The sequence below is a fragment of the Danio aesculapii genome, chromosome 7 (genome assembly GCF_903798145.1).
Source record: "Danio aesculapii chromosome 7, fDanAes4.1, whole genome shotgun sequence".
Classification (NCBI taxonomy): domain Eukaryota; kingdom Metazoa; phylum Chordata; class Actinopteri; order Cypriniformes; family Danionidae; genus Danio; species Danio aesculapii.
Genome location: NC_079441.1, coordinates 11,844,684 through 11,866,919, shown reverse-complemented (window position 1 = coordinate 11,866,919; position 22,236 = coordinate 11,844,684). Strand labels below are relative to the sequence as shown.

The 22,236-nt window shown below is 38.4% G+C and overlaps 1 protein-coding gene across 2 annotated transcripts in view; it reads right to left on the bottom strand.

The window, feature by feature from the left end:
* The window catches only part of LOC130231677 (stereocilin), a 66,082-nt gene that overhangs the window by 3,126 nt on the left and 40,720 nt on the right, over window positions 1–22,236 (bottom strand). For both annotated transcript variants that reach the window (XM_056461048.1, XM_056461049.1), the window contains exons 18-27: window positions 21,066–21,148; window positions 20,839–20,974; window positions 17,435–17,631; window positions 17,188–17,278; window positions 14,100–14,259; window positions 10,442–10,611; window positions 10,207–10,362; window positions 7,406–7,548; window positions 7,171–7,319; window positions 6,967–7,064 (exon numbers count right to left, since the gene is read on the bottom strand). In XM_056461048.1, the coding sequence (XP_056317023.1) occupies window positions 6,967–7,064; window positions 7,171–7,319; window positions 7,406–7,548; window positions 10,207–10,362; window positions 10,442–10,611; window positions 14,100–14,259; window positions 17,188–17,278; window positions 17,435–17,631; window positions 20,839–20,974; window positions 21,066–21,148 (1,383 nt within the window). The remainder of the gene's footprint in view (window positions 1–6,966; window positions 7,065–7,170; window positions 7,320–7,405; window positions 7,549–10,206; window positions 10,363–10,441; window positions 10,612–14,099; window positions 14,260–17,187; window positions 17,279–17,434; window positions 17,632–20,838; window positions 20,975–21,065; window positions 21,149–22,236) is intronic.

Here is a 22,236-nt window from a genome sequence, read left to right as displayed (position 1 = left end):
GGTATGGATTACATTTTCTAACATAAATAATGTTTCAAGATTAACATAGATCCAGGATCGCATCGTACATGGCAAAATCATGATGTGTGTTTTAGGGTCTTCCATTCATTGTTCCTTAGTCTAAAGGGCCATTTACACTAGTGCACTTTCATTTTAAAACCTATAGTTTCTGTTAAGGTTATACCCATCGGCAGAGGGTGAACAAACTCCAAGGCTAATATATGCGCTGCCCTTTAATGCATTTAAAAATATTTGCGACCGACCAAGAAGAGGTTTTAACAAAAGCACCGCCTATCAACAAACGTCTATTATATTCAACACGCACATTAAATTATTTTATTATGTAACCCACTGATCTACACTACCAGTCAAAAGTTTGGGGTCAGTTTATTAAATTTTTATTATTATTACTTTTATTTCAAAATCTAATTAAAATTATTCTACACTGTAAAAAATGGCTGTGATTTCAACGATAAAAAACTGTAAAAATGCTACAGTAAAAATCCGTAACCTGGTTAACAGTATGTTTCCTTAATATATACGGCGAATAACCGTAAATTGACTTTCCCAGAATTCCCTGCATGGCACATCACTCTTTATGCTTTTTGTTGACATTATTATGGATCTTTTTAGTTGTTTCCCCATCAGTTATGTACATTAGAGATTTATGTTACATCTAATATTGATAAACAATGTTCATTTCATGACTTTAATTTTATGCGCGTTACCATACTGGTGTTTAGTAGCTGTGGGAATGACACTGAGCACCTTCTATACACTTATACACTTTTCTGCTTGTGGGAAAGTCGTTTGTGATGAGCTTTGGTTCATTTCATTATGTAACTTTTTCATCACCACCTGCATATGGCTGTTAATGTGTCTAACTGTGTAACAAAAGATGTGTTGATATTGGTTATTCAAAATACAGACGCATTACACCTATAAATTAATGAAATACAATAGTTTACTGTTAAAATCAGAAATTACTTTTATGGTTTGTATCGTATTTTTAACAGTAAATTACTGGCAACCACAGCTGTTGGTTTTTTACCGTAAATTTTACGGATTTATTTTTTACAGTGTATTCATCAAGGCGGCATTTATTAAATATTAAAAAAATGTTGTCGGTGCCAATGGCGTAGTGGAAAAGTGCACCGACACATGCACTCCGGTGTTCGCGGCGACCCGGGTTCGATTCCCGCCTCGTGGTCCTATGCCGATCCTTCCCCTCTCTCTGCTCCCCACACTTTCCTGTCAATTCTCTCTACTGTCCTGTCCAAATAAAGGTGAAAACCCCTAAAAAATAATTATAAAAAAAAAAAAATATTAAAAAAATGTTAAATACTTCTTTATTAAATATTTATTTATTACTTACTGTATGCAGTTTTAACCGAAATTATTACTACTTGTTTCTTTTATTACTATAATACTATAATTACTACTTTTATTACTATAATAAGAGTGATTTCTGAAGGATCGTGTGACTGAAGACAGAAGTAAAACAGCTGAAAATTCATTATCGCGGACACAGCCCTCACTATTCTGCCACCCTAGACGGCCGCCTAGGTCGTCTCTGGACACGCCGGCCCCGAGAATATGAAATCATTCTCTTTTCACGAGGCCAATCGAAAACCGAACTTGTAACTCAGCAATAAATATTTGACCTTTAAAATATAAAACTCCAAACGATTGCCTAAACAAGATTACTACACTATAGGCTAGACTACGTTTCAATGAAACTACCATGCTGAAAACAAATTAAACCAGAATGATTATACCTCTCTCGTAATACTCATTTGTCGTTTTAATACTTATGTCCTTGACCAGCAAAACAAAATAGTCCACTGGCCAGCACTTTTGGTTTGGTTTTTAGAGCAGCTGCTAACTCCAGCAATAAACAGTGCTCATCAGTGCAACGTGCCGGGTTGGATAGTTTCATTTTTACGCGGAGGGGTACTTAAAATTTGATTGACAAACTTACAATAACTAAAGTGTTGCGTTAATCATCAACATTAAATTACGCCTTACTCCTGTTACATGTCTTCAATGCATTTTTTTTCTTTGCTGCTGTCTCCGTGGTCTCTGGCCAGGGGGAGACTAAGCCTTCCCCAGCCTTACACACGCTCCGTCTATGGTTATACCAGCTTATAGTAGGGCTGGACAATAATTCAATATCAATAGCCTATATATCGCGATAAATTTTTTTTCAATAACTGCTATGATTTTTAAACCCATTTCCGGGATTATAAATTTGCATATATATATTATTATATGTATATCAAATCTTATACATTATCACTTGTCACTGAATGATGATCAGTGCTCAGCCGTCAGAAAGAGCGTGATGTCACTTGCGCGATGATGTACGTCACAGACGCGCTGCCAGCGCTCAGCAGTTGGTTAAGCTCCGTCGCAGAAAGTTTTAGCTACAAAATGAGTGCCCTGAATACAGATGTGAATGAACAAGCTTCCACAAGTAAGAATGCAGACGAAATAGTTGATAAGAGAGGAAAGACTAATGCAGTGGTGTGGAAGTGGTTCGGCTTTTTAAATTTCGATAAATTCATAGTTTCTGTGCTCTGCAGCTTCAAACCAGCGGTGTCAGAAGAGAAGGCAATGAAGCAAACACAGATGGCTATGAGGCGCCGTGTAGAATATAAATCAAACTTCGCTCATCAACACATACATAACACGAGCATATACACCTATAAATTACTGGCATATACACCTATACTACTGAATGATCAAAACATGAATGAAACATGAATGAAGCGCATATACTGTACATATAAACTTGATGCATGCATACACACGCACGTAGATATAAACTCGATCCTTGCAAAAAAGACCCAGATTAACACACACACGTACAACTCGATCCTTGCATATACTCGATCCTCGCATAAACACCTAAATTAACACTCACATACATAAACTCGCTGCATGCTGGCATATAGCACTCGCGCAAACTTAAAACTCAAAATAAAATTAAATATAATTATTAGGAATTGGTTATTGTAAAGCTGATGAAATGAAAGAATACGATTAATAGAGGAAGTAAATCTGTTAAATAATGAAAATGTGTTATAGAAAATATTTTAAAATATTAGTCTATATTAATAGACTATATAAAATATATAAGAAATATTTTATGTTAAACCTTTTTAATTTAATTGGGTAATTATACACAAATATATAAAGACAGATAGAACCCTAAAGGACTTTCAAGATGAAAAGCAACCAGAACTATGAATATATTCAAACAACTCTTTTTTTTATTGCAAATATTAATGTAGCCCATACTCTTTTAGATTTTTTTATTATTATAATTATTATTCTCTTTCTATGTTTTTTTGTAGATGTCATAATTGGAAGATTTTGGTATTATTTTGATTGTTAAATATTCCACATACAAAGAAAAAACGAACTACCTCTCTCTCTCTCTCTCCCCTCTCTCTCTCTCTCTCTCTCTCTATCTCTCTCTCTCTCTCTCTCTCTCTCTCTCTGTATATGTATATATATATATATATATATATATATATATATATATATATATATATATATATATATATACACACATATATATATATATATATATATATATATATATATATATATATATATATATATATATATATATATATATATATATATATATATACACATATATAAGTCTGAGAGTTTCATTTATTTGATTGTTTATTTCACATTTCTTGTTTGTAAAGGCTAAATACAAATAAAAAGTTAAAAAATATATATATATTTTTTTTATTTTAAAAAAGTTGTAAGAGCCTGGAGATATTATAGACTTTGCAAATTTAGTTTGCAGACATTTGTGGGTACAGACATCCATTGTTTGCGTTCTTGGCAGTTTTTTCCTAGCTTTTTAATATTGTCCATATCGATATCGGAATTCTATCGTATCGACCAAAATTAAGAAATATATTGTGATATAGATTTTTGCCATATCGTCCAGCCCTAGGTTATAGACATTTTTGACTCGTGAAATCTGAACGTATTGAAAAGCTAAAGACCCTGTTTTAGTTTACAAAAGATCAGTTTTAGTATTGAAGGACTAAACCACAGACTTTTGAATACATGTGTGCGCAGGCTCAGTGCCAGAATGGCTTAATTGTTGGGCTACTGTAACCCCATAGGGGCGCTACTAGACCTGGTGACTGATTTAATCCCTCCTGGGGTCTCATTTCTAAATGGAGAATGTGCGGAACTGTAAGTAAGCTCTTATTAAACTTTCATTCATTCATTTTCTTTTTGGCTTAGTCCCTTTATTAATCTGGGGTTGCCACAGTGGAATGAACCGCCAATTTATCCAGCATATGTTTTACGCAGCGGATGCCCTTCCAGCTGCAACCCATCACTGGGAAACACCCATACACACTCATTCACACACATACACTACAAACAATTTAGCTTACCCAATTCACCTACTGTATAGCGCATGTCTTTGGACTTGTGGGGGAAACCGGAGCACCCGGAGGAAACCCACGCAAACACGGAGAGAACATGCAAACTCCACACAGAAATTCTTATTAAACATAATTAACTTAATTATTGACTTAAGCCAATTAATTAAAATTTATTCTGACATATGTTAGGAAGGTTTCTACACCAAGTTTGTAGTGTATTATTATTAATTTACACTCACCAGCCACTTTATTAGGTACACTTGCCCAACTGCCAATCACAATGCAGTTTGTAGTGTATTATTATTAATTTACACTCACCAGCCACTTTATTAGGTACACTTGCCCAACTGCCAATCACAATGCAGCAACTCAATGCATTTAGGCATGTAGACATGGTCAAGACGATCTGCTGCAGTTCAAACTGAGCATCAGAATGGGAAAGAAAGGTGATTTAAGTGACTTTGAATGTGGAATGGTTGTTGGTGCCAGAAGGGCTGGTCTGAGTATTTTAGAAACTGCTGATCTACTGGGATTTTCACGCACAATCATCTCTAGGGTTTACAGAGAATGGTCCAAAAAAGATAAAATATCTAGTGTGTGACAGTTCTGTGGGCGCAAATGCCTTGTTGATGCCAGAGGATCAACAAGCTAATAGAAAGGCAACAGTAACTCAAATAACCACTTGATACAACCGAGGTATGCAGAAGAGCTCTGATCTCTGAACGCACAACACATCCAACCTTGAGACGATGGGCTACAGCAGCAGAAGACCACACCGGGTGCCACTCCTGTCAGCTAAGAACAGGAAACTGAGGCTACAATTCACACACCAAAATTGACAATAAGAGATTGCAAAAACATTGCCTGGTCTGATGAGTCTCGATTTCTGCTGCGACATTCGGGTGGTAGGGTCAGAATATGGCGTCAACAACATGAAACATGGATCCATCCTGCCTTGTATCAACGGGTCAGGCTGGTGGTGGTGGTATAATAATGTGGGGGATATTTTCTTGGCACACTTTGGGCCCATTAGTACCAATTGAGCATAGTGTCAACACCACAGCAAGTCTGAGTATTGTTGCTGACCATGTTCATCCCTTTATGATCACAGTGTACCCATCTTCTGATGGCTGTATCCAGCAGGATAACGGACCATGTCATAAAGCCTGAATCATCTCAGACTGGTTTCTTGACAATGACAATGAGTTCACTGTACTCAAATGGCCTTCATAGTCACCAGAACTCAACCCTATAGAGCACCTTTGGGATATGATGGAACGGCATATTCACATTATGTGCAGCTGACAAATCTGCAGCAACTGCGTGATGCTATCATGTCAATATGGACCAAAATCTCTGGGGAATATTTCCTCTTGTTGAATCTATGCCACGAAGGATTAAGGGAGTTCTGAAGGCAAAAGGGGGTTTAACCCTGTACTAGTAAGGTGTACCTAATAAAGTGGCCGGTAAGTGTATATTACTACCTGCCCGAAACAAATAAATATTTTAATATTAAATAAATAATCAGGGGGATCATTAATTATTATTCATTACTGTTCTTCACCACTCAGTGTGCCACCACCACATTCCTATATAGGATTGATTAATAACGTCTGATTAACTACATACAGTATTCGCTTTTGAGTGTGCTTTTTTTGCTTAGAGCCTATGAGAGTTTATTGAAGGAATCAATGTTTACAACCTCTTAGAATAAAAAATCCATCAATGAAATGCCACCAAGTTCGTCATATTCTACGGCACGTTCGTATAGTGTACTATAGTTTAAAAAGTACTAAAGTCTACTGGGGGTATGGGGTAGTTTACGATTTTGGTCAACTAAATTGGTCAAGGTGAATGAGTGTGTGTGAATGAGAGAGTGTATGGATGTTTCCCAGTACTGGGATGCAGCTAAAAGGGCATCCGCAGCATAAACCATATGACATAGTAATTGGCGGTTCATTCTGCTGTGGCTACCGCTGATAAATCAGGAACTAAGCTAAAGGATAGTAAGTAAGTTTAGCAATCGATTCATGTTTATCACACAGATTTGGTGCACTAAACCAGGGTTTCTCAACCACGTTCCTGGATATCCACCAGCTCTGCACATTTTCCATGTCTCAACACACCTGACACATGTCCCCAAACACACCTAATTCAGATCATTAGATTATTAGCAGAGACTGAAAGACCTGTAATGAGTGTTACAGGCAAAGAAGACATCCAAAACATGCAGTGCTGGTGGTCCTTCGGGAACGTGGTTGAGAAACACTGCACTAAACAACAGAAATAAACAACAACACAGGGAGAACATGCAAACTCCACACAGAAACACCAATTGGTCTAGCCGGGACTTGAACCAGCAACTTTCTTGCTGTGAGGTGACAGTGCTAACCACTAAGCCACCGTGCCGCCCCAATGACACCTCTTAAAGCACATAAGTATTGCAATAAAATATCCATAAAGTGTAGTCTGCCATACTAAGGTTGTTAGATTACCAACCATTACAATGCTGTCCTAAATAATGAATGAAAACACTCACAGCCAATTTTCGTGGTGGTATCAGGGATATTGCTGCTGGCGTCAGTCCTTCCACTTGCTCTTTTATAAGTGCAGATAATACCATGTCCTCCAGCCCGGCTGTGAACAGAGAAACCAGTTTGTCTTATTCTCTTTATGAGCTTGCCCATTTTGCCATGTGTATATTGTCCGCTGAACTGATTGTAATCGAATCCACAGTCAGCACCTGCCAAAGTCCCAATCTCGGTGAAGACCTCGGAGCCCCAGTTGCTGACTGGACCAAAGCCCAGAGGATTGGATATTCGTGACGTCAGCGCCTCGGTCTGCTGCTCAGAACACGGCAGCACAATCTCCCCCAGAAACAAAGCAGCAACACTAACGGACACACGGCACAATATAAAGCTCTCAAATATATCGAAGCGTAACGTATTGTGTTTGGAATCAAATCATTTTACCCTGACCTCAGGTTGAACGGGTCAAGTCTGGAAATTTCCGAAGAAGTGAAACCACAAAGCAAATGTCCAAGAGAGACGAGCTCCACAACACCAAGTTCTTCAGGTTTCCATTTAAGTCTCTTCATTATGCCAAGGACAACTGCTCTCATCTGTAAAATAATGAACTAGAAGTGAAGCATCTTCCTCGGTTTAAAGGCATAGTTCACCCAAAACTGAAAATTCTGTCATTGTTTACTCACTCTTCACTTGTTTCAAACCTGTTTGCATTTCCTTATTCTGTTGAACACTAAATAACAGGCTTTCTGCAGGTTTCAGAGTCAAATATATGACTTTTTAAGACAAAAATGAATGAAATTTCAGACTTATACATTGCTAAACACTATGGATTTTATCTAAAGTCCCATAGTTGTGTTAAAAGTTTTATTGAGATGGATTGTTGGTGATTGGGTGTTGGCCTGATTGGAGAGCTTTATGTGGACATAAGACACTTAAGACCCATTTAAAATGATTTAAGACCTACAAAACAACATTCAATGAATTTAAGACATTGTAAGGCCTAAAATGTTGTTTTTGAGGGTGCTTTCACACTTGGTTTGATTGCCTGGTCCGAACCCAAGTTCGATTATACCCCCTTGCAACCTTCTCATCTGGTTTGTGTTCATACTGTATTCCTTCTGACCCCAGTACGCTTGCGTCATCAAGCTGCTGTTACTAGGTGATCGCCACGAACTCAAAGGTGCCGAAATGAAAGACGCACACACACCGTAGTCGTTCTGCTTTTACTGAATCTTTTGGTTTTGTTACCATTTTTATTTATTTTTTTATTAAAAACGTTCAGAACATAACGTGATATCCTCAGAACTCATTTTTGGAGGAGACAAGCTGACATTATCACTGTGTTTGAACTGGGTCAGTCCCACTTGTCACCAAGGTAGACATAAGCCCCTTTCACACAGCGATACTGGAAAATATCCATAAAATTTCCGGAACGACTTTACTGGTAAATTCAAAAAAGCGCTGTTCATACAGGCACAGGCGTTACGGAATTTTTCCGGAAAAGACAATTCACACATCCATTCCAAAATACCGGTAAATTCTGACGTCATTAACCAGAAATGACCTCTAAACGGCTGTGCTTGTATTTGTAAACTTTTGACTACATTACAAACTCTGTGGATGGATAAGTATTGTGAACAACTTCAATGAAAACATATAGAGAAACATTCGCATGTCGAGATGTACATAACATGTTTGTGTGCTGGCGCTCACCGGCTGCTTCATGTGCACATGCGATGCGTCAAGCAACTGAAGGAAGCAGTTCTTGAAGGTAAACAAACAACGGCTTATCATAAGCATCTTATCGATAATTATTTCCACAGTTGGCATTAAGAAGGAACATAGAAACAATATCTGACTAACATCTAGCAGCTAAATGTGTCTGGAAAAATATTCAAAGATGTTTATTTTCATAAACAGCGCGCATGTGAAAGCGTCTGAGTGTTCTGATTGTCTAAAGTAGATGTCTCACGTCAGCACATTCTAGACGTGAACGCATGTGCGTTCACACAGCGCAGCATTCCAGCTAATTACTATTGTAATGTTACAACTTCTCTTTCTGGAAAATAGCCGGAAAGAATTTACCAGTATTTTCAAAAAGGGCCTGTTCAAATTGCCAGTAATTTTCCGGAAAGGTCTGTATGTGTAAAAGGGTCTATAAACACACAAATGAACGTTGTGAAAACTAAAGTTTGTTGTACTGTTGGCAATTCACTTCTGTTATTTAGTACGATTGCATTCATATCAGAAGTAAACCGGACCAGAGTTCGTGCAAACCATACGCCAGACCACCTTGGGTACGATTTGGGGTCTGCACCCAAGTTCAGAAGACTTCGTTCACGCTAGCTAAACGTACTGAACTCTGACGTCAAATAAAATCAGGTGCGGATCAAAAGTGCTAGTGTGAAAGCACTGTGAAATTTAAGAAATTATACTCCACAGACACCCTGAAAGAAGATATGTTAAAGAAAGCTGGAAACCTATAACCACTGACTTCCATAGAATTAGTTTTTCTTACTTTCAGCTTTCTTGGGGGCTCGTCCATTTGTCCGTGGGGACTTTTTTGTTTATCAATAACAAAGTGGGGGTTTGTCTTTTCAGGAACATAAAGTGGGTAACATTTAAAGAGTGTACAATCGAAAACATCGTCCTGGTTTTTGAACCCTTCTTGTGGACGCACAGTGGGCAAGCTTTTGCACTGTTTCCAAGCACGGAACAGTTTGATCGCTGCCGTAAGGATGATCTGTTTAGGAAAGCAGAATTCGTTAAAATTGTGGTGCCACATAAGGCTTCAAAAAAAGAATTAAAAGATGTGTTTTATAGAGAATTGGTTTCGCAGCGAAGACTGCCTGATCTGTCGGAGGCAGGTGGCGTAGAGGTAGAGACAGAAACTACTATGCCGTTCGAAGGCCGGCGAGAAGCTCTCGCCTCTGCCACCTTTGACTCCTTTTTTCAGGTCACCAATATTGGCACCACCGTGTAGTTTACCCAATTCGGACCTGTTGTTTGTGTTAAAGTCAAAAGAATTTAACTTATTTGTCGAGTGTTTTATTTATGATACGACCTTGATCTTAGACCAGGGTCGTAACATAAATATCTTTGGTGCTCAACAGAATATTGAAACTCGTAAAGGTTTAGAGCCACTTGTGGATGAGTAAATAGTGTGCAAATATTGATTATTGGGTGAACTATCCCTTTAAGTTTCAAGTTAAATTCAAGTCAATCTTAAAAAATTTAAATAAAACACATACTTTCTTAGCGTTCCACCCATTGAGGTCCCCAAGATGGGCTACTACACCCAAATTGGACAAGTCGACAGCTTGCAGCTCTCTTTCGCCCATTTCTGTCACTATACAACCCAGTTCCAACACCTGCTCTGGTTTAAGCTGCTTCACTGGTTTATACACCTAAGAGAAAGATTGTTGTGTGAGATTTGTTTTTCATTTTATAATCACTGAACAGCATTTGGTGTACAAATGTCTTAACTGGTCTGAGTTCCATCCAAAGTGCTTCACGTTGTTCGTCGTCAAGTGTGTCATCCTGACCGATGAACTCAACACAAGTCTTCAGTTCTCTCCTCTTCATTCGTTTCAGCTGATAGGACCTCCAGGCTGAGGGAAATGTCCCTTTAATGTCTGCACAGCTTGGGATGGGCCCTAGTAAGGAAACAATATATGGTTTACAGCAGCGGTTCTCAAGCCTGGTCCTGCTCTGCACATCTTATGTTAATCTCACTACTTTTAAACTTTGTTCCATTTGACTGTAAGTGCCCTGCAAAGTAGACATCACAGGATATTCTGCCGTGATTACAGTTCGAAAGAGCGTGTACAATTCAAACCAGTGATAGGTCGTTCTTGAACGATTCATTTTGAAGTCTTTTATGTGCCTCGAGAACGATGAGTCCTCTCAGGGAGTGATTAGTTCATTCACACATTGCACAGGTGGGGGGGAAGATTAGTTCCTTTTTGAGTCTTCGATCATCTTTGAGTGGTTCATTCATCACGTGAAAGACAGAAACCAATCATATGCAGCCAGAGCCGAAAAAAAAATTGATTTGTTCATTTTTTTTGAGTCCTCAGTTTGAGTCATCTCTTTACATGCTGTCATGTGATGAATGACGGACTCAAAAACCTGAAGACTCAAAAGGTCAACTAATCATAGGTCCTTTCAGCTCAGATTGTGTGCACTGGTTAAGCTTATATGGGACTGTTAGTGTCACGTAAACGAATGCCTCAAATTAAAAAATTACACGAACCTCCGGAGGAAATCTGGATAGTGTGGTGACGCAATGACGAATTATTTCAAACAGGATTATGAAAGGAACATTGAAAAAAAACAACTCATGTAAACACCTTAATCATATTATTGTCTTATTCAGATTAAGGCATATAATTTGATGACTGATGTCCATGTGAATGTAATCAGTGACAAAAGACCTGGGTGAACAGTGAATGATTATTTTCTCTTTCTTCTAGTTATGACTTGTTTGTCGTGATCAATGTTTGGGCTAGTTGTAGATGTGTTTGGGAGCAACTCATATTATTTGAATAATATTTTGGCAAAGTGAACGAAATGATTTGTTCATCTTGATTAACGAGACTCAAAGGTCCGAGTCAGTAAATGATCCGAACTTTCAATCACTACAACAAATGGTATTAAAGTGCATAAGACGTGACTTTTATGAAAACTCGTGATTACAGTAAACCGTTCACAATTCTGTAATAAGTTTCATCTGAAGATTCTGCAAACAGTGTAGTCCAAATCTCGTTTTAAAATGAAGTAAACTTCAAGTTCAGACGATTTCTTGTGTGCAGGGGGTAGAGAGCACTGAACACTACTGTCAAATAAAACAGTTTTTTTCTTGGAGCTTTTTTATAAATTAGCTGGTTATTGAACTCAGGAGTCATGAACTACCTCGTTTTTTATTTGTACTGTTCTATGTGGTCTACGTATATCGTTACCAAGATTTTTACATAAAAATATAATTTTGGCGACGTGGGGGCGCAGTTGGTAGTGCTGTCACCAGTAAGAAGGTCGCTGGTTCGAGCCTCGGCTGGGTCAGTTGGCATTTCTGTGTGTAGTTTGCATGTTCTCCCCATGTTCGTGTGGGTTTCCTCCAGGTGCTCCGGTTTCCCCCACAAGTCCAAGGACATGAGCTATAGGTGAGTTGGGTAAGCTAAAATTGTCTGTAGTGTATGTGCGTGAATGGGAGTGTATGGGTGTTACCCAGTGATGGGTTGCAACTGGAAATGCTGGATAAGTTGGCGGTTCATTCCACTGTGGCAACCCCAGATTAACAAAGGGACTAAGCCGAAAAGAAAATGAATGAATGAATATCATAATTTTGAAGTAATCACCCAGTATCCACCTGGGGATACTCATCCGGCGGCCCCCAGAGATTATGCAATGCCACTGAAGCGATCCAAGACCTGTGAACAGAGGCCGTAGCAGCTGCTGTGGTGGTCATGGAGGAATAGAGAGCATGCGTCTGATTCCAGTGAGTCTCCAGGGACAGACGAGTCTTTGCTGAGGTCCAGTGTTCTCCAGCACCTAGACTGCAGCTCTGCACAAGACGTTTGGCCATAGAGGAAATGGTCGTGCCCAACTGAGCTTGGTTTCTCTCAAGGTTTTTTCCTTCACTTTAGCCAATTGGTGAAGTTTTTTCCTCATCGCTGTCGCCACTGGCTTGCATAGTTCAGGACTTGTAGAGCTGCGCATTAATGGTTTACTCTTCAGTGTTTGGACTCTCAGCAGTGAATATTAAACCACACTGACCTGAACTAAACTGAACTGAACTTAAACTCTGAAAACTGAACTACACTGTTTCAATTCACTATAATCTTCAACGTGAAGCTGCTTTGACACAATCTACATTGTAAAAGCGCTATACAAATAAAGCTAAATTGAATTGAATTAATCGACTATTTTCCTGAGTTGTTTTTGACTCTCGTTATTAAAACGTTGTTTGAATGGGCATGGCCGATTCAGACTCTGAGGTAAATGCCCACTGCTCTGATTGGCTGACATTTTTGCATATTAACAGAGATAAACAGGAAGTAAAGTAGAAGTGAGCATCAACAAAGTCCCTTTAAGGCAAGTCATTTCACTCAGGGGCTATCTTTGAAACGCCTCTCGGGCAGCATGCTAGAGTGTGTCTGAATGGGGAAACATCAAATTCTCCAAAATTGCTTGCCAAGCTTGCGAATAAATTTCAGATTAGGGATCACCAATAAAACAACAACTGTCGCTTTAGTTTAATTTCTAAACGTTCGAATCACACAATATCTGCAGAAACTCATGTCTGGTCTGAGCCCCTCCCCTAGAGAATTGTCAGTCTATATCAATCGATGATTAACTTCTGTAATGTAAGGCAGGGGTTCATTCGCCATATTGACGTTACACTTTTCCCCATTTAAAACGGTATGCCTGACATGTCTTGTGTATTCTATAGTCTTTAGCATCAGTCGTCTATGGAGGCGGAGCTTATCCACTCTGTTACATCATAGAGTAGAACATTCCAGAATCTGTGGTTTTGTCAAGACTTCTTTTAAAATAAGCTGATTTCAGAAGAACCAGAAATTGTTGAGCTCTGAAACTTGCAGGATGTTTTTATAGTATTGTGAGCTCTTATATGTCAAAACATCGAGGAAATTTTAGTTTCTTAGTTCATGCACCTTTAAACAACAGAGACATGCATAATGTCAAAGACTAGAATACACAAGGCACGTCACTCGTATAGTTTTGAATGGGGAAAAGTGTAACGGTCAATACGGCGAATGAATCCCCGCCTTCTAGTACAGGAGCCAATCAGCGATCGCTATAGACTGAAAATTCTCCAGGTGAGGGGCTTAGACCAGACATGAGTTTCTGCAGATTTTGTGAGATTAGAACTTTTAGAAATGAAAATAAAGAGACGGTTGTTGTTTAATTTTATTGGCGGTTCCTAATATGAATTTTAATCGTAAGCTTGGCAAGCAATTTTGGAGAATCTGATGTTTCCCCATTCAAACAGAATGACAAATGGGGAACATACTGCCCGAGAGGCGTTTGAAAGATAGCCACCGAGTGAAATTACTTGGTTTACAGTACCTCTCCAAAGTGAACATCTGAGGGATTCTATAAATGAACACAGAACACGACTCACCCCTTCTCATCCACCATCGACCTTTAACGATCCTGTGGATGAGGGCGTTCATCTTTTCTTGTAATCCCTTTAAGTCCCAGCAAGCCTCTCCCAGTTCGCTGTTTTTCCAAATCCACTGGCTCATCAGAACCTGCTCAACCGTGTCTTTACCTAAATCACCCTTGAAGGGAAAATGTAGGCTTAACGTGATGATATCCTGAGCCTACGGTGTTAGCTTGTGTTCACACTTGGCAGGTTAGGTTTGATTAAAACAAACTTTTGTGTGATGGCTTTGTTAGTGTAATTTGTAAGAATAAGTATAAATACTGCCATAAAAAACCTGGAGTCTACCAAATGAGAGGTCCAAGAAGGCTAAAAAAATGTCTAAGTGAACTCAACTGAGATATGAATGCAACGTATAGTGTAATGGGATCAGTACAGGATCACAAGATGCGTTATGCCTAGCACAAAGCATTTTTGAAATATAAATCTGTCAGTCCAGACAAAACAAAATAAAACAAGAGTACTTTTAAGTGTAAACACACCCTTAAAGTCCCCAAGAAATCAAACATTGAATAAAGTATTTATATATATAAATATTTAAATAAATGTATCTTCATAATGTCTACTAAAAGTAAATGACATTCTTTTCTCATCTGAAACCTGCCCCCTTAGGCAATGTACACTCCCCAGCCACTTTATTAGGTACACCTTACTAGTAGCGGGTTGGACTCCCTTTTGCCTTTAGAACTGCCTTAATCCTTCATGGCAGAGATTCAACAAGGTACTGGAAATATTCCTCAGAGATTTTGGTCCATATTGACATGATAGCATCACACAGTTGCGGTAGATTTGTCAGCTGCACATCCATGAGGCCAATCTCCCGTTCCACCACATCCCAAAGGTGCTCTATTGGATTGAGATCTGGTGACTGTGGAATAGGGCTGTGCGATTTGGGGAAAATATATATATATTTTTTTTAAACATATTGCAATTTTGATTTGATATGAGATTTAATTTTGTAGTCAAGCTTCAGCTCAATAATCTGTATCGTAGCTTCTTACTGCTAAAATGCAGTGTGTGTTAGTTAAAAAAAGGAACTGAAAAGATATTAACAAACTCCAATTTTTATTCAAATTTGTTTGTAAATATTCAGAAATTAAACACAATTTTTTTTTCTTGAGCAAACAGTAGTGAGTTATGGTGTTAATTATCTCCAGGTGCCTTCGTGATGTTTTTTCATATAGTGCAACAGCTGCAAACAACTCTGAAACTGTACTTTGCTGTTGCTCGCTACTAGATTGAGCGTCACTGGCAATACTTTAGTTGACTTTTTAGCAACACACTCCTCATATAGCCGTCTGTGGTGCTTTTTTAGATGCTGGTTGTTGTATTTCCTCGTGCTGTGGCAACAATTCTGCGACAGCTCTTACAAATGACCTGTTTTTGTTCGGTGTCTGTGACTTTGAAACCAAAATATTCCCATATTACTGACCTGCCGTTTTTCTTTGAAATAAATTCATCTATTAATGCTTCTGAAGCGGCAAACGCCATCATTTAACTTGTCCGCGCTTTCCTGTTAGTTTGTTTTACTGTGGGCGTTCCACATAGATCGGTTGCGCAATTCTGATCGGGCAGAACAAAAATGAGCTCACTCAATTGGCTAGTAAGACTGTCACACACAGACGGCAGTCATGCATTTGCTTTGGGTGGGCGAAATTATATTAAACATATACATTTCATATAGCAGCCTCTTACGATTAGCTAATCGCAATGTTTCAAATTGCGATTGCGATTCTATTCCGATTAATCACACAGCCCTACTGTGGAGGCCAATAAGTACAGTGAATTCATGGTCATGTTCAAGAAACCAGTCTGAGATGATTCGTGCTTTATGACATGGCACGTTATCCTTCTGGAAGTAGCCATCAGAAAATGGGTACACTGTGGTCATAAAGGGATGGACATGGTTAGAAACAATACTCAGGTAGGCTGTGGTGTTGACACGATGCTCAATTGGTACTAATGAAGTAATGAAGAAATGAAGAAAATATCCCCCACATTATTAAACCACCACCACCAGCCTGAATCATTGATACAAGGCAGGATGGATCCAAGCTTTCATGTTGTTAATGCCAAATTCTGACCCTACCATCCAAATATCGCAGCAGAAATCGAGACTCATCAGGCAACGTTTTTCTAATCTTCTATTGTCCAGTTTTGGTGCACCTGTGTGAATTGTAGCCTCAGTTTCCTGTTCTTAGCTGACAGGACTGGCACCCAGTGTGGTCTTCTGCTGCTGTAGCTCATTCACCTCAAGGTTAGACGTGTTGTGTGTTCAGAGATGTTCTTCTGCAGACCTCAGTTGTAACAAGTGGTTATTTGAGTTACCGTTGCCTTTCTGTCAGCTGGAACCAGTCTGGCCATTCTCCTCTGACCTCTGGCATCAACAAAGCATTTGCGCTCACAGATCTGCCACTCACTGGATATTTTCTCTTTTTTTGATCATTCTCAGTAAACTCTAGAGATGGCTGTGTGTGAAAATCCCAGTAGATCAGAAGTTTCTGAAATGCTCAGACCAGCCCGTATGGCACCAGCAACCATGCCATGTTCAAAGTAACTTAAATCACCTTTCTTCCCCATTCTGATGCTCGGTTTGCAGCAAATCATCTTGACCATGTCTACATGGCTAAATGCATTAAGTTGCTGCCATGTGATTGGCCTTATTTGGTGTACCTAATAAAGTGGCTAGTGAGTGTATTATTTTTGATTGTCTACAGAAAAAAAACATCATTATTCAATGACTTGCCTAATTACCCTAATTAACCTAATTAACCTAGTATGTGCTTAAGTGTTTTAAGTGTTTTAAGTGTTACTGTCATCATGACAAAGATAAAATAAATCAGTTATTAGAAATGAGTTGTTAAAACTATTATGTTTAGAAATGGGTTGACAAAATCCTCTCTCCGTTGAATGGAAATTGGGAAAAAATATACAGGGGGGGGGGGGCTAATAATTCAACTGTACATCAATAATAAAAGGGAAATTAAATGGTCACAACTTCACTTTCATGCAGACTTTAACAACAATGCTTGTGTTTTGTGCTTACCAGTGGTAATGATTTTATCTGCTGAGGTGAAAGCGTGAACAGAAGTCTTCCCACATGCTCGACATCTCCAACCGTCCATGTTTTTGGTTCTCTATTGCAAACCACAGAAACACTGTCAGATTCCCAGCACAAAAGCAATTTGTATTTTGCTTGCACAACACAAAAACACAATATTTTGCAGTTGCTGTCAGGACAGAGAGGTTGTCAAAAAAAAATGAAAATGGAATAACTTCGTCTCAGGTCTCACCCCAGCATGCTCTTCTCTGTAAGCAAAGCTGATATTTGTCTGAAGGTGTCAGAGGGCAGGCAATACTGTTTCAGCTCCTCCAGTCTTAGTTTCAGGGCATCTCTGTCGATGTCATCTAACACATCCCTGTCCAGAAAGGGCAAAAGAGGGCCGAGGATGTCCAAGGAGGCCCCGGTGAGGCCATCTTCAGAGATGCCCTTTAAAAAGATATTGAAAAACAGGATGAAAGCAGAACAATAATGTGTTTTATCAAAGTCTGCAAAATCTGAGTGGCATACATTCCTGTTCAAAAATGTAGGTTGATTTTTTTTACATTTATGCAATAATTTAATACTTGAAGAGTTCAGATGCAAAAGCCTCTAAATGCCATCTGAAATTTTCACCTAAAGCTAGCATTTTTTTTTTCAGGCTTCTATGTAGCATCCGTATTTTCACTTTTATGGCAAAGAATATGTTTTTTTATGGCCTTTAAATTAAAACAACACTGAATGTTAAGTATAATGCCAATTTTAGATGAAAATTTCAGACGGCACTTAGAGGTTTTTGCATTTGAACTCTTCATTTCAACTCTTGTACTCAGCATAAATGACAGGAAGTTACAGCAGTGGTGCCTAAACTTTTTCTTATAAAGGGCCAAGAACCAAACTTGATTGAGGGTGGTGGGGCGACGGTAAATACATTCACCAGCCAATTTATTAGGTACACCTGTCCGACGACTTGTTAACGCAAACTTCTAATTAGCCAATCACATGGCAGCAACTCAATGTATTAAAGCTGCAGTCACATTAGAGTTTGAGTTTGCGATATTCTGTCGTGTGGCGCTGCAAAAAAGGGGCGGGATTAAACAAGCTTATTAGACATTTAAAAATGCGAGCGATTGCTCCATGTTTTACATTTCTGCCCAGAGAGGTCCTGTTTTGATCCTCGATTGGTCTCAAGCAGCAAGTGATGCGATTTAGCAGGTTAGAGTTCACCAAGCTTGAACTTTGCACCGCAGCAACCTGCGAAAGTGTGACCGCAGCTTTAGGCATGTAGACATGGTCAAGATGAACATGGCATGGTTGTTGGTGCCAGACGGGCTAATCTGAGTATTTTAGAAACTGCTGATTTTCACGCACAACCATCTCTAGGGTTTACAGAGAATGGTCTGAAAAAGAGAAAATATCCAGTGAGCAGCAGTTCTATGGGCACAAATGCCTTGCTGATGCCAGAGGTCAGAGGAGAATGGCCAGACTGGTTCAAGCTGCTAGAAAGGGAACAGTAACTCAAATAACCACTCGTTACAACTGAGGTATGCAGAAGAGCATCTCTGAAAGCACATGGACCAAAGTCTCTGAAGAATATTTCCAGTACCTTGTTGAATCTATGCCATGAAGCATTAGGCAGTTCTGAAGGCAAAAGTGGGTCCAAACTGGTACTAGTAAGGTGTACCTAACAAAGTGGCCGATGAGTGTATACCAAACTGTATTACGTTAAAGTTGCCACGGATAATTTCCTAATTTATTTAATAATATTAAAAAAAAGAAAGCATTGCTTCATTTTAACTCATGCAGTATAATTTTAAATATTGTATCATAAACTTATATTAAAAACAATCCCATTTATGACAGAATGAAGTTCAATTGAACACTTGTTTGTGTCTTGATTTGCTCCCTGATGTTTTCTGTCCGTCGAGTGATAATATTTACATTTTAACAAATCAGATTAATTTACAAATACATTTAACTGAACCATTTAGCTTCAGCTGGCTTTTTTGAAGCTGAACAATAAAACAAACAAACAAAAGGAAGGTTATGTTAAATGATAAAAGTTGATCTCTTCTCAGATAGGATGGCGGGCCAAATCAAAGGTTACAATGGGCCCCAACATTGTCCCGTGGGCTCTAGTTTGGGTATCTCTGAGTTGCAGTAACTCAGTGGGCACCTTGATGTCTATATAACATCAAATTGACAATAATGTCAAAAAAACACATCAAAAATGCTAATCAATTTGATGTCAAAACCTTGACATCCATTTGACATCCACACATTGATATCTTTTTGACTACCAAACTACTGACACAAAAAGTATTGTAATATAAGTACATTTTTATTTATCTGAAAGCTTTAATTCCATATTAGAAATTTGCACTGGATTTTGTCTCCCTACACACTACTTTGATGTCAAAACGACATCAAATTGACATCTAAAATGGGTGTCAAATTAAATTAGATTCAACTTTATTATCATTACACATGTACAAGTACAAGGCAACAGAATGCAGTTTAGGTCTAACCAGCAGTGCAATAGCAGCAAGCGCAGGATACAGGTGTAAGTTATACAGAGGAGTTATAGAAAAACTATGGTGATATTTACAGATGGATGTACTATCAACATTATATACAGGTTGTATTAACTATGAACATAGATTCAAAATAGATGAATATATGTACAGGTTGCTATTTATAATCAGAGATATGCAGATAGATACGAACATGATTACAAATGTATATGTACAGTGGGTTTGTGCAATTCAAGATGAATTAGTGCAATGTAGTGGGATGAGTATGTGCAATTTTAATTGTGCCAGTATTATGTAATAAATAATGCAGTGTTTATGGGGAGTGTGAGTTATTAGGAGAGTGTGGGGGGTATGGGGGGGCAAAAGAGTCAGTGGGGGGGGCAGAGTTCAAAAGGGAGAAGGCTCTGAGGAAAAAGCTGTTGTTCAGTCTGCTGGTTTTTGTCTGGGGGAACTGGAAGCACCTTTCAGAAGGCAGGATAGAAAACAGTATGCGAGCAGGGTGAGAGTAAAAATCAAAAATATTTTGTGTTTTTATAGCAATGTTGTATGTCAATTTGATGTTTTAAAATCAAAGTAGTCAACTGACATCAAACGATTTGCATTTGTGACATGCTTTTGACAAAATATATGCTGTTGTTTCAACCTTTATTAGTAGTTTCCACAAAAAATTTATATTAAGCAACTCAACCTAATATTTTTAGTATGTTTTGAAATGTTTTACTTAACATAAAATCAGAAAGATTTCTCAATGTGACACTGAAAAACAAAGAAATGGCTGCTTTTATAGAAACATTTTAATGTGTACTATATTAAACAGAAAAGAAATAATGAATAATTATGCATTTATATTTTATAAATATAAATGTAATTATTATGTAATTATTAAATATAATTATTGTTTTATTTATAAATAATTATGCATTTATATTAACAAATAATATGTTTAGTATAAGGTTAAAAATACCATGGCACTCCAAAAATGTTTCAGCTATAATACCCAGTCAAAAGTTTTATATTGCAATAACATTTCACAAAGATACTGTTTCCACTGTATTTATATCCACTGTGCACATAAAGGATTCAGTCATGAAATGTTGAAGATCTGCAATAATTCCAGTCTTACGAGTACGTCAATAGCTTTCTCTGCCAGAGCTGTTTGTTTGTGTCGTGGAAGCTGAAGGAAATCGATGAAGTGTTGTCGAACATGCTCCAGTACACCTATGAGTGAGGAGTTAGACAGGTGCTCCATCATGGTCAACCTTTGAGACCAAATACAACAATAAGTCCCTGCAGGTAAAAAGAAGAGTAAAACAAACAAAAGGATTGTGGGTAGCACAGAATTGATCTCACGGTAAGCTTGCAGCAAATGAGGGGTCCAAGTCATTTAGATCAATATCAGGCTGTTGCTGTAACTCCAACACAATGCATTTCCTCTGTGGAAACATAAAATGGTTGTTCATTTTCTCTGCCGTTGCATGTTTGATGCAGAGACACTAAATGGGATTTTCTAGTATTTTTTAAATAATGAAACATTATTTTTCCATCAAGCAATTTTGTGTTTAATAGATGTCTAATGGATTAGACAGACTTCACATGTACACTACCTGACAAAAGTCTTGTGGCCTATCCAAGTTTTGGGAACAACAAATAATAACTTGACTTCTAGTTGATCATTTGGTATCAGAAGTGGCTTATATGAAAGGCAAAGGCCTCTAGATTACGCTTATTTTACCAAAATAAAATATGATCATGCCTTGATTTTTGATAATTAATTAGGACAGTAAGGTCTGACTTTGCTTTGACAGAAGTCTTGTCACTGAACAGAAATAATGTACAGTATAGAATATAAAGTCATGGTGCAGTGGGAAAAGAGTTAATATTGTGTGTGACTCCCATGAGCTTGGAGGACTGCATCCATACATCTCTGCAATGACTCAAATAACTTATTAATAAAGTCATCTGGAGTGGCAAAGAAAGCGTTCTTGCAGGACTCCCAGAGTTCATCAGGATTCTCTGGATTGATCTACAATGCCTCCTTCTTCATCTTACTCCAGACATGCTCAATAATGTTCATGTCTGGTGACTGGGCTGGCCAATCCTGGAGCACCTTGACCTTTTTGCTTTCAGGAACCTTGATGTGGAGGCTGAAGTATGAGGAGCGCTATCCTGCTAGAGAATTTGCCCTCTCCTGTGGTTTGTAATGTAATGGGCAGCACAAATGTCTTGATCCCTCAGGCTGTTGATGTTGCCATCCACTCTGCAGATCTCTCACACACCCCTTTACTGAATGTAACCCCAAACCATAATTTTTCCTTCATCAAACTTGACTGATTTCTCTGAGAATCTTGGGTCCATGCGGGTTCCAATAGGTCTTCAGCAGTATTTGGGATGATTGGGATGCAGTTCAACAGATTATTCATCTGAGAAATTGACCTTCTGCCACTTCTCCAAATGATTAACTAGAAGTGAAATTAGTTGCATTTGTTGCTCTTACAACTGAGATCGACGACAAGACTTTTGT